This window comes from Buteo buteo, chromosome 12 (assembly GCF_964188355.1).
Source record: "Buteo buteo chromosome 12, bButBut1.hap1.1, whole genome shotgun sequence".
Lineage (NCBI taxonomy): Eukaryota > Metazoa > Chordata > Aves > Accipitriformes > Accipitridae > Buteo > Buteo buteo.
Genome location: NC_134182.1, coordinates 6,908,083 through 6,920,241, shown reverse-complemented (window position 1 = coordinate 6,920,241; position 12,159 = coordinate 6,908,083). Strand labels below are relative to the sequence as shown.

The 12,159-nt window shown below is 48.3% G+C and overlaps 1 protein-coding gene across 1 annotated transcript; it reads left to right on the top strand.

Moving 5' to 3' along the window:
* Positions 1-4,827: 4,827 nt before the first annotated feature.
* On the top strand, positions 4,828-8,041 carry LEFTY1 (left-right determination factor 1). The gene is made up of 4 exons (XM_075042013.1): positions 4,828-5,092; positions 6,077-6,314; positions 7,155-7,394; positions 7,702-8,041. Exons 1-4 carry the CDS (start codon positions 4,828-4,830, stop codon positions 8,039-8,041), a joined length of 1,083 nt encoding a protein of 360 aa, XP_074898114.1.
* The last annotated feature ends 4,118 nt before the right edge of the window (positions 8,042-12,159 follow it).

Here is a 12,159-nt window from a genome sequence, read left to right as displayed (position 1 = left end):
GACTGGTGATGAGGAAAAGCAGGCTCATGGCCTTGCCAAGATTAAATGAATTGGATAATTTCTGTATAGCTCAAGTAAGTGATTGTTTGCATCACAAAACTTGCTACTGAAACTGGCTCCTTAGCTGTCAGGCAGAGTAAACATTAGGGACTGAGGCTGTGGTTGCAGTGTCTCTGGCGTGATATTTGTGCACTATCAAGTCACGATAAACATGGTTTGGCTCAGACATGGGAGACAAAGTTATATTTCCCAGAGTCGTATTAGCTAGAGTTCACAATACGGATGTAAAGTCCATTTTATGATTTTATGCTCACTGGGGTGGGGGATGCATGGAAAGGACAGGTAAGTCAGGCAATACCTAATAGACCAAAAAGCCTTTTGGCACAAAAATTAACACGGCCAAATTTCTGGACCAAATCAGAAGCAGCAGAAAGCATTTAGTGCATATCAACACTCTGCACTGAGTGGCTCTGCTCTTTAAAAGTCTGGCCCTGGGAGCCAGCTAAGAGCTGGATGTCTTGTGTTATCAGGCCATATCTTATGGAACTTTTCCATGCCAGACTCTTGCAGAGCAGGCTGAGGCCGTGGGGAGGACACATGCAAACTCCAGCGAGCTATACCAGCCCCACAGAAGTCCTGGGTGCTGTTATTCTGGCTCTGTACACTGAGCAAGTTATTCATGCCCTAAAGAAAGAGCAGCTGTCTCTCAAAGTAGAGGAGGATGGAAAGCCACCACTCTGGCAAGATATTTTCCCAGTATCTTTCAGCAGGCATATGCCATTTTCTAAGCCATTTTCTAACAAGAATAGCACAAATCAGAGCATTTCTAGACTAGGCCGGTGGTGTTTGGAGCTAAAGTGGCAAACAAATGGGATAAGAACGCTGTGGCCTGCTCACTTGTTCTTTGTGCCAGAAGAATTTCTCAAATTTCTCAAAGGTCTTGCCTCTGTGGAATGATAGTCTTACTGAGGAATTACCACTCGTCATTTTGCGTCGTCCCTGGAGCCACACAGGGCGGACGGAGTGAGGCATGCATTGCCCTTCTCTCCTTATGTAAAGGCAACATCAACATACAGGGCTGTCTTTCTGGCAGGGGGACAAGTGTTGCGCTGTGTTGCACCTCCAGCCGTGCTTGCACCGAGGACAGACTAAGCCACGAGCCAGGCGAATGCCGACTCCTGCTCTTGGTGACACCTCGCTCTTGCGCTGCACAGCTTGAGGGATGGGAAAAGGAAATGCTTTTTGCCTCGGTCACTACTTAGAAATTAGGCATAGACCCAGTTTGACTGAAAGGGGGCTGCTGTCTGCTGGCAGTGGGGTGGCTTTCCAGCGGTAGGCTTGGTGACCTCCTCACTCGCTGTCTGGACTTGTTTGACACAGGGACGGTCCCTGCAGAGGAACAGGGGTTCCACCACCAGCACAGACTGTGCTAAAGATGCCTGTGAAATCCCACTTAAAGGTGTGTAGCCTGGGTTTAAAATGCTGGTGGGAATATTAAGTTTGAAGCACCAGCTGGTGGCTGTTGGGGTGTGTTGGTGAGGCAGCACGAGAAGGGCATGCCTTCATGCATCTTTATTTCTGCTTTTGAAACCTCTAACCCAGCACTTCACATGACCAGTCTATTCTGCAGTGTTTTGTTAGCCATGTAAAACTCGGTGTGGTTAAGACTGAAAAAGAATATGAAATAGAACTTCTACTTGAATTCTTTTTTAACTTGGCAAGTTTATACCTGCATCTTAACCACACTATTTTTACTTCCACACTCCTAGATTCAAAAGACCTTGACTTTGGGGGAAAACAGACCAAAGTCTACATAAAGATGTGCTCTCATTTCTGTACGCTATGCCTGTTGCAAAAATCAGGGCATTTCTTGGAGCACGCAAAAACTACTGCCTTTCATATCACTCAAGCAAAGGCTGTTCTAATATGGGCCAAACTGTAACACAAAATAATTATGTCCATGGAAATTCAAATCTTGCAAAACTAAATATTCAGATCCTCACTGACATACTGCAAATACATTTGAAACATTTTTGCTTCCCAGGATAATAGCTACATAATTAGGCTAAGCCTTTCACACTTTCTCTTTGAATCCATTGGATTTATTTACCAAAAATCATTGCATAGATATGCCCAGCAAATGCCTTAGAGAACCGTTTGTAACCAAATTAAAAGCTTAAATACAGAGATTCTCTCTTTGCTAAGTACTGGCTTTTATTAAAACTGTGAGTTGCTCATACTTCATCCCTTGCAGCCTCTTTAAATCCTCTGTTTGACATTTTTAATGTGCCATGCAGGTTCTAATACACATTACACAAAAAGAGCTATTATAAAATTCCTGACTTTTTCTTGTTTGCATGACAAAGAGGGAATGGCAAATCCTCCAATTGCACCAGATAATCACTCTCCTGTGAAAAGCCTACAATCCACATCCTCTGTTTTCCTCTTAGCTGAGTTTCAACCGTGTTTGGTCAATAATTTTATTTTACGTGTGAAGCCCATAAATCACCTTCCAATACACATTGGACAGTGAAGAGTCCTGGTAGGTTAGACATCAGCCACAGGAGAAATCACATCTGAATCCAGGAAAGCCGGGTGCTGCTGGAGCAATCACTCATTTTCATTTCATGTTATCATGGTTTTTTGAAGAGCCCTCACTACACAGTAGGACCACTCTCCGAAGCGAAGACTAATTGGATGGATAAAGGTTTACAGGATCAGGTCTTCTGGCATGTGAGAGAGACCATTACAAATCCGTGAACTGCAGTTTTATCTAGGTGACTGTCACTGTATAAACATAAGAAATTCACTGCTGGAACTGAATTAGCCCACACTTATAGAACATATCTGAAGGAAACTTTGTCAGCCACCTGAACATTGCTTAGATGCAGTTTGTTGCCCAAGCCTCCAAAGCGGTTCCTCGTGTGACTGCATTTGTCCCATCCCATGAGAACCAGTAATGTTCCCTTTAGCTGGAGAGGCAGTCCAGAGGGAACAGCCGGGTGTACAGCACCTTCCTAAGAGGCTGAGAGGGTCAGCAAGATTTCAGCAAAGAACCCCTTCCCTCCTCTTATTCACAAGAGCAGGAGCTTTTGACCTGAGTTGAAGTTGAGGCGGTCAAATGAAGTGGATATTTTTCACTGCTATTTGTGTCTTGGGAATGAATATAACAGAAATTATTGATTCATTCAGAGAAAGACGCTACACAAAGGGAAAGATTAAAGAATGTACTGCCTTGGGCCATGCACAAGCTTAGTTTGTAGTCTTTGTTTCCATTTTAGCCTTAAAACTCAATTCAGCTAAATAAGGTGCCCCCTTAACATCTAACAGATGCTTTATGATGTTTAAGGAGACAAGTTTCTTAAAAGGGTATAAAGACCAAATGAGCAGTAACAGAAGTGTTTAGTTAGGCTCTTTCAGATGGCTTTGTTGCCTTCCTCTGTGCACAAACAGGCTGCCTCAGCCGACACTTGTTTTAATGAGGGATGAACCACAACGGGGTGCTTTTGTACAAGTTCATTGCGTCGGGTCCTCCAGTCAGACTTTTCTCAGGGCACACCATTCAGCCTGGACATTGGATGAAACTGGACCAATTTTAAATCATTTACAGAGACATGAAACTGGACCAATTTTAAATAATTTACAGAGACATATGAAATCCAAAGGACTTTTGATGCTGAAGTCATTTGTATGTATGCTCAGGCATGTTACTGCTGAAGAGGATGAGAATCTGCCCCAAGTGCCACACTCCTTCACGCTTTTACTGATCACATTTATTTTTTTCAATTCACTTCTCCTGGGATTGGTTTCAAAAATAGACTTCCGCATCTTATGCCAGCAAAGGCCAGGGAAGCAAAGGAGGTGAACTTCAAGTTTAAAGGTTGACTTCAAGGCAAACATCCAATTCCCCCCCCCTCCAGCCTCCAGGTCGGCTTCTCTCTCCAGAGACAGCTCTCTGTTGTGGTTGTTAACAGCTTTCAAAATACCAATATTCTTCATCCACGCTGTGGAAAAGCAGAGTGGTTTCTCATGTTCACTGAAAGGGGATCTGCCTTTATATAAAGCCGCCTTCTTTTAAGCACAAGTATTATGAAGCCCACAGGAATCCATAAAGAGTGATGGGACATTTTTCTAAAATGTCAGGCCTGTGCATCTTCCACCTTCTGTGATTCAGAAGCAGCGTAAAAGGCCATAAACCATTCAACTGCTGTGATTCACTGCCCTGATTCACACGCTTGATACAAATATTCAGAGATCAAAGCGGTACCTACCCCCTAAAAAAAGATTTTAAATGATTTTTTAATGCTTGCCATAAAGATGAACTTCCAGCTAAAGCATTATTCTCCTGACTGATATTGGCTATTTTAGGTAGCAAGTCCCCTGCGGTAAAGATTGCTGCTTCCTTTAAGAATCATATGGTGCGGTACATAAAGCAATGTACTCTGCAGTTGTGTTTCCTCCCTGACCGAGGCTGAACACGAGACACTGATCACTCAGGCGTTTTCTGGGCAAAAGTTTACAGGGAGTTAAAAAAGGATGGAAACTTATTCCCCGTGAAGGAATTGGAAGGTCCCCTAAACCTTCTTGTATTAACTTTGTAGTAGATGAAGGTGTTAAACTGGCATGTGTCTACCGACGGGGGAGTGATCCTTTTAAGTCCTCTGCTTCATCCCCACTTGTGGAATTTGTTGTGCCAGTGGGACAAGGCTGGCTATAAAACTCGGTCCCGCTCAGGCAGCCTGCCACCACATCTCTGCCGAGAGCAGCCCCGGGGAGATCCCCCCTTCATCTCTGCCGGGCAGGCGGCTGCGTCGCCGACGGAGGAGGATGGATGCGAGGTTCGCCCGGATGCTCTGCGTGCTCTGCCTGGTCATCACGGTCAGAGCGTTTACCCAGGAAGGGTTCAAGGAGGTGTTGCTGAAGCGGCTGGGGCTCTCTGAGGTCCCTAAACTTCATATGAGAGACTTGGTGGACCTGGTTGTCCCAGACCACGTAAAGAACAAATACATCTCCATGCTGAAGCGCCACAGGGTGAAGCGCCGAGCTTTGCCGAGCCTGGCCGGCATCCTCAGAGGGATCCCTGGCAACGCAGGTAACATTTCGGCCGTCGCTGGCGGGAGCTCACAAAGCCCTGTGCCGCTGCCAGGGGAAGCTGCCCACGCTCGCCCACCCAGCCGCAGGACGGGCAGAGGCAAACCCACGGGGGGAATGAGGTTTGGGTCTGGCTGCCAACCTGAGCTGGGTAGAAGAAGCGCGTGTAACAGCATCTTAAAGATTAACACACACTTGTAACTCCTTGCACCTGGAGAGGGGGTCCCATAGTCGTGGCAAAGAGCAGGCTGCTGCTGGTGCTTGATGAATAGAATAGAATAGAATAGAATAGAATAGAATAGAATAGAATAGAATAGAATAGAATAGAAAAGCCTTGGTACCCAGGCAACGTTTTGGGCAGGTAGAAAAACGATGTAAAAAACCCACCAAACGTCAGCAGACAGTGCAGACCTTGCAGATTTTGGGTCAAAACTCCAGAAAGTCCTCTAGTAGGAATCATACCTCTTTGAGGATGTTTCACTCTCCCCCTCCTCTTCTTTTTTTTTTGGTCTGGGAAAAAGTATCAAGGAGGAAATCAGCTGTACAGGCACAATGGTGTCTGTACAAGGACACTTAGAGCTTGTTTCACTTTCAAAAGACATACACAGCACCCTGGGCAGCAAACGAAAACACTTTTTCATTGCAAGTGGTGCAGTTTCCTGCTTTCACACCCAGGGCTGGCACAAAGAGATGTGCACCTTTCAGGGTTTGCTCAATTTGGGGTCAAATTATATAGGAGACTTCTTTCCTCCAGGTTGCAGAGACTCAGACGTAGGAGAAGAATTAGGGCATTTGCAAGACATTGATTCAAGTATGCATTAGAAAAGGTGTGTTTAGTGGCTGTCTCTGCCACAAGGGCTCGATGTGGGAGCATGGAAGGAGTGTGTGTTGTGATGATAATTGTGGACGAAGTGTGGGGGCTTTGCTCACCAGGATGGCAATGGCAGGCTGTCTTTTTTGTTCCCAACGTGCACTGGCATGGCAGGAGAAGTCCTCTACTCTGACACCACCACGCGCCAGAACCTGATCTTTGACATGGAGGGCAGAATACCTAAAAACAGCGAAGTGACGATGGCTGAACTGAAGCTCTTCAAAAAGCCTCTGGACAGAGCAAACCTGCCTGCCAAGCAGTCTCACAGGCCTGTCTCCAACGCCAGAGTCAGCGTGTACTGGGTGCAACGGCAGCACGATGGGACCAACAGGACCTCCCTGATAGACTCCAGGTAAGAAAGGGACCCTCTCCTGAAGGCAGGACTCTAGTTACAGGGTATGGGTCCTCTGGGCCGGGTTCCGGGTGTCATGTGTTTGTGCCTCTGGTCAGTCTGATGGGGTTACATCTGTAGAATCAGGCTCTATAGCCTCTAGACCCAGAATGAGTTCGTAAGAGCGGATATTAGGTTAAGACTGCAATATATGATGATTCATCGAAATAATCTATTTCTCTGTCAAACGATGCTGCGTACTGCTAGGTCTTCCCCTCTGAAACCCTCCACCTGGTTCACTTCTCCCTCACTGTCTAACTCACATGGGTTACGGGCTGCTGGCATTCTTTCCATTGGCCATTTCAGTAGCTGATATAAACAAGTAAATTATGCAAAAAGCCTCTGATTCTGTAGCTTTGAGCTCTGTGGTAGTTTTACAATCCTTGAAGACAGAATTAGACATCAAACCAATTTTGTGCATAGGTAGAAACTTGTGGCCTTAATGCAGCTAGGACAGGAGCAGGTGGGAGTAGTGGTGTTTACCAAGCTGTCGTCACTAATGCTGAGGCTGCGTATAGTCCTGCACTGCCGTATTTCTGTGTGAGCATGAATGAATGCCTTGACATGAGCATGCACAAAGGGTTTTATTTAGCCCTTCAGTGTCTGTTAGATTTGCATGCTTCTTTTTGAGGTGTGAGTTAATTACCATGGGTGCTCGCCCAGAGCGCTCAGCAAAAATTATCGTGTAATCAAGGCATGTGACAATCTACGGGAAGCAAATAATTCTGCTGCAATAACAGGGCTGCTAGCCTGGGCTTTATCTGATGGGCTTTTTTCTAATGCCAAGTCCTTATCGCACAGGCTGGTTCCTATACGCGAGTCAGGCTGGAAGAACTTTGATGTGACACAGGCCGTGCATTACTGGCTGCGAAACAAGAGGCGGGAGCCAATGTTCCTGGAGGTCTGGATTGAAGGGGAAAGGGTAGGCAGCCATGCCTCGGAAATGGCCAAAGCTGTGCGTTTCACTTCTCAGGACCCCAAGGATAAAGCCCTAGGCAAACCCGAACTGGTGCTTTACACCCTCGACTTGGAAGACTATGGGTACGTAAACCTGTATCAGTACTGTCTCTGGTGTAGCTTTGCCCTTGAATTATTGTACCGTGCCTGCCAACGCAGGGCGTGCAGCTCTTGCCCTCGTGAGTAAACTGCTGTGAACAGAAAGTTGCTGCTCGCTCAGTCACACCTCTCGTCTCCCCATACATGTTGTCCGAATATTCAAACGAAACCCAAGCATGGCCCACATTTCATGTCTCAGGGCCCGCCCGTGCTATTAACAGGGGGGATTATTTCTCCCACCTTCCCGCTTTCCAGTTACGGCACCGGTTCTTGTTTCTCCCTTGGCGCGCAGGGGTCCCGGGGACTGCAAGGAGGAGGCGGTGATGGGGAAGTCCACTTGCTGCCGGCAGAAACACTATGTCAACTTCCGCGAGCTCTCCTGGACGCAGTACTGGATCATCGAGCCGGCAGGGTACCAGGCTTACCGGTGCTCGGGGGGCTGCCTGCAGCCCCCCAGCCCGCTGCGGCGCTTCGGCTACGGGGAGCGCACCTGCGCCGTGGCGGAGAGCTCCCCGCTCCCCATGATGTACCTCGTCAAGAGGGGCAACCGCACGGAGATCGAAGCGGCCGAGTTTCCCAACATGATCGTCGAGAAGTGCAGCTGCGTGACGGACAGCATGGCGCTGGTGTGAGACGCGGGCGGCCAGCCAGGGTGGTCACCCAGTCCCCCGGTTCCCCGCAGCCCTGCTCAGAGCCACCCCGGTCCCCAGCCGTGGGGCCGGCGATAAAGCTCCCACGCGCCCCACTGCCCTGCAGAGAGGGTGCAATTGAAGGCACTGTCTGTATAGACGGGCTCAGAGCAGCATCCATCTTCACATATACCTATGTGAGGGGTACCTATGGAGCCTAACGCTTCTCAGGGCCCCCTTGATGCTAGCCAAACTTCACTGAATTTGATGGAGCTGTGTCCAATTTATTTTGGTCCCCATCCCGGAGTGTTGCAAACAGCTACAGGCAAAGGAGGAGCGATCATCACCAGGTGAAGAAGTAATGGGTGGGTTCAGCTTTTCATTCTTAGACTCCTGGTTTTAGTCCTTGTCTGTCTAAGTCATGTTTATGGTGAACTGGAGAGCAGAAGCACTTACATGTATATATTGTATTCACACAAGCATACACACATGTACATATATATAGTATATGAATATATGTATGTATTGTCTACATACATATTGGATATATACATACCGTCTACATACATACATATATGTACATAAAGTATTGTCTATGTTTAGAGCTCAAGGGAACATATATACGTGCATATGTATCGTATGCATATATACATATATGCACATACATAAAACATTATCTGGAAGTCAAAGGATTATATTTTTGGCCCCTGCTCCATGGGCTTAGCACAGTTTTAGGCAGAATTTAGAGTCCTGAAGTCAATGGGAATATTAGGACTTAGGTTTGCTCACGTGAGTAACAGTTTGTAGAATCAGACCCTTATTTTTCTGGTTGTGTATTACAGTTATTTCAATTTAGGAATATTTTCCAAGTTTTGCGTGCTTTCAAACTCAAGGCAACAATAAAATACAATTATTAAAGTAGCCATGTGTTTGCTTATGTTTATTCTTAGGTCTAAAAGTGGAGAGAAAAAAATCTGTCCTGTTTCTGAAGGTACCCCAGTGCCCAGCTCCTATAAACATACACGCAGTAACAGCTCTTCTCAGTTACCTGCGTGATCCTGCCTGCTTCTGGTAAAGCTTGCCTACTCAGGCAGGGACTGGGACTGGGCTGAATGGGCAGGTGAGGCAGAGCGCACACCGCCAGCACTTCTCCCTGAGCTGCTGCGGAGTTCGAGCCAACGCTTTCTTAAAGAGAAAACCTAGAAACATACCTGACAGGCAAGAGGTGATGCTCTTGGTGTGAGCTGCAGCAGTGCAGTGCCAGAACCTGCAGGCAATCAACTGGAGCTGTGGCGCAGAAAGAGATGAGCTGCCTCCCACCCTCTCCCTTCCCAGGTGAAGCGTTTTAACCCTGACCCTTCCTTATGGACATCGGACCAACAAACACATCCCCTGGAGAAATGCGATGATAATGTGGTTTAATCCCTTTTTGAACTGTACTGAACTGCTGGGCAGGGTGTCACTAATGATAGTGATTACCACACTTTGTGTCAGACTCCTCTCCGCAGTTTATAACCTACTGAGATACCGGTGGCTCTGGGGATGAAGTGGTCGCTGCTGTTCCTCTGTGGGATGTGGTCCCTGGGGCTCTGGCTGAACCCACTACTGGTGGGAAGGCTTGGAAATGAGTTTGTCTGGCTAGACAGGGTGGCCGTGGGCCATGGACCAGCTGCGAAGAGGGACCCGTTGGTCTCTGCGGTGGCTTTGGGTCATTCACCAGGAAGGCTGAGATGTCAAATGTCCCTGCTGCCCCGCAGGACCCCAGGTCTGAGGTCACCCCGGCATCCCTGCCCTCACCGTGGCCCGTGGGTCGGCTGGCACCTTTCACTTGTGCAAACGCCTGTTGCAAAAGGAGAGCTTTAAGGGGAGAAAAAAAGGCAGAAGCACAGACTCACCGGTCACCGGCACTGGGCTACAGCACCATGGGTTACTGGAATCAGAACTGGATGAGCCCAATCGATCTCTGGCCGTTTCCCTCTCATGAGTACGTAATGGCATTGGCATTTAGCCCCAGTTCCTCCCCACCCAGCTCGGGGCAGGGCATAGCCTGAAGGCCATGAGCTCAGCTACCACCCTGAAGAACAAAGCCTAAGATTTATCCACACACACTCCTGGGGAAGACAGTGTTTGAACTGGTTCTGGCCTGAGAACAGAAGAGCGTTAACTCTGGCTTCTCTCCAGCACTTAGACTCCAGACATCACCCCCCAGGCCTGGGAGAAATCCCACCCAGCGCGATGGGGTCTAGGCTGCTGCGGGAAGCGGGGAGCAGTGTGTGGCAAGCAGGGATGCGGGGCTGGGAGCGGTGGGGTGGGCAAGGGCTGAGCCCCCTTCTGCTCCCCTCCACCAGGATCCTGCACCGTGTCCGGCTCCCCTTGCTTTGCATCTGGCTCCCTTTGGTGTCCTGCGAGCACAAGGTACATAAAAGCGAGCAGTGGGTCTGTGTGTGACAGCCGGGGGAGATGGGGAGGGGGAGGCGGTGGCCGAGGACACCCGGTGGGGTTACTCTGGGGAGAACTGTGGGTGTTGCAGCGCAGGGACAGGGCACAAAGCTGTGAGCCGTCAAGCCCTGCCAGCCCTGCCACCAGCGGGGATACTTAATTATCGCTAGGGGAGCCCCACAGATGTGATGGCATGTACCTCCTCGGTCCCACCGCCCCGCCACGTTCACAGCCCTCGAGCCCAGCACGTGGTCCCGTCCGGGGCTGTGAGGCCGGTGGTAAGCACAGAGCGGGGGGGCCTGGGGAAGAGGTGATTTATAGAAAGCTATAAGCATAGATAGCCCGGGTGGCTACGTGCCAGGCTGGGCATCGCTGACACCCGTATCTGGCACCTCGCGTCCCCGTCTCTTTGTGCCCGCAGTCTGTACCTCTGTGCGCAGCAGCACCGTCATCTGTTGAAGTGGCTGAAAAATTAAGCTTCTTAATTGAAAATTAAGTAGCCGTGCTATTGTATAATGGATGCTGTGGCTAGTTTTTAACCCACATTTGGACTGAGACTCCTTGCTTTTGGGGGGACAGGACATTGCTCCTCAAACTCTAGCTGGCTTTGTAGTGAAAACGCAGTGGGCTCGGAGGTCAGGCTGATGTGGGGAAGGCTGCAGAGATTTCTACAGCGCAGACTTCTAGGCAGAAGGCTGTGGATGAAATACTGCCACACCTGGGGCTTTTTCAGACATCAGCCCATGCTGCAGGAAATTATCTCCCAGCCTGTCATCTTCAATACGGGCTGCATTTACTGTGATACCTTCTGTGTGCTACCTTGCTGCTTTTATATCGGTACAACTTGTAATGCATGCAAAGGCTGTCAAGCTGTCATGTTATCCTTTCCATCTGAGCGGCACCAGAGTCTCTGAGGAAAGGCAGAACATCTTACGTACCTGGCAGCAGCGTGGTTCAGCATTAACATTTATGCTGTGCTGTAAAACAAAAAAGGCAGAGCAGTGCAGTGGCGTAATGAACCACATCTACTCAGAAACGATTTCAAAAAATGTAAAGGTGTTTGATGCAAAACCAGCGTTAAAATATTGGGTGTCCTCCTGCACTACTGAAAGCGCAGAGCACCCGTGTGATGCTCAAGAAGAAGGAGGTGTGTGCCGTTCACGTTAAGTTAGTGTTAGTCCCACGCTTTAAGTTAAGCTCTTGTGTAAGCGTTCACAGCGGCAGCGTGTGCGAGTTAAAGCTTATCACGAGCGTAAGCTCTGACCTGCCTTCACGGCACTGCTCACAACATGATCCATAACGTCCTGCAATATTTAATGGAGCTGGACGTAGGGAAATCTATTGGTCTCACAAAAGCTTTTCTTATGAGTCAGGCTTGGGCAGGAGAGCAGCACTTTCTCTCTCCATTATCATTACCTTTTAGGAGAGAGAAAAAAAGTTTTCAGCTGTATTAAATGCCACTGCTAGCTGAGTTACATTGCTCTGATCCTTCCATGGTTTCATTTGAACCAAGGATGCTCTCCCATTTTCTTTCAAAATCTATGAGAAGTTGCAGCTTTACCCTGCCGCTGAGACCATATTTCCTCTCCCTCTCTCTTTTTGTCCCCTTTGCATTTCACAAACTCCTACCAAGAGTGTCTGACACTTTGCCTTTCAGGGCAGCCTTCTAATTGCCAGTCTAA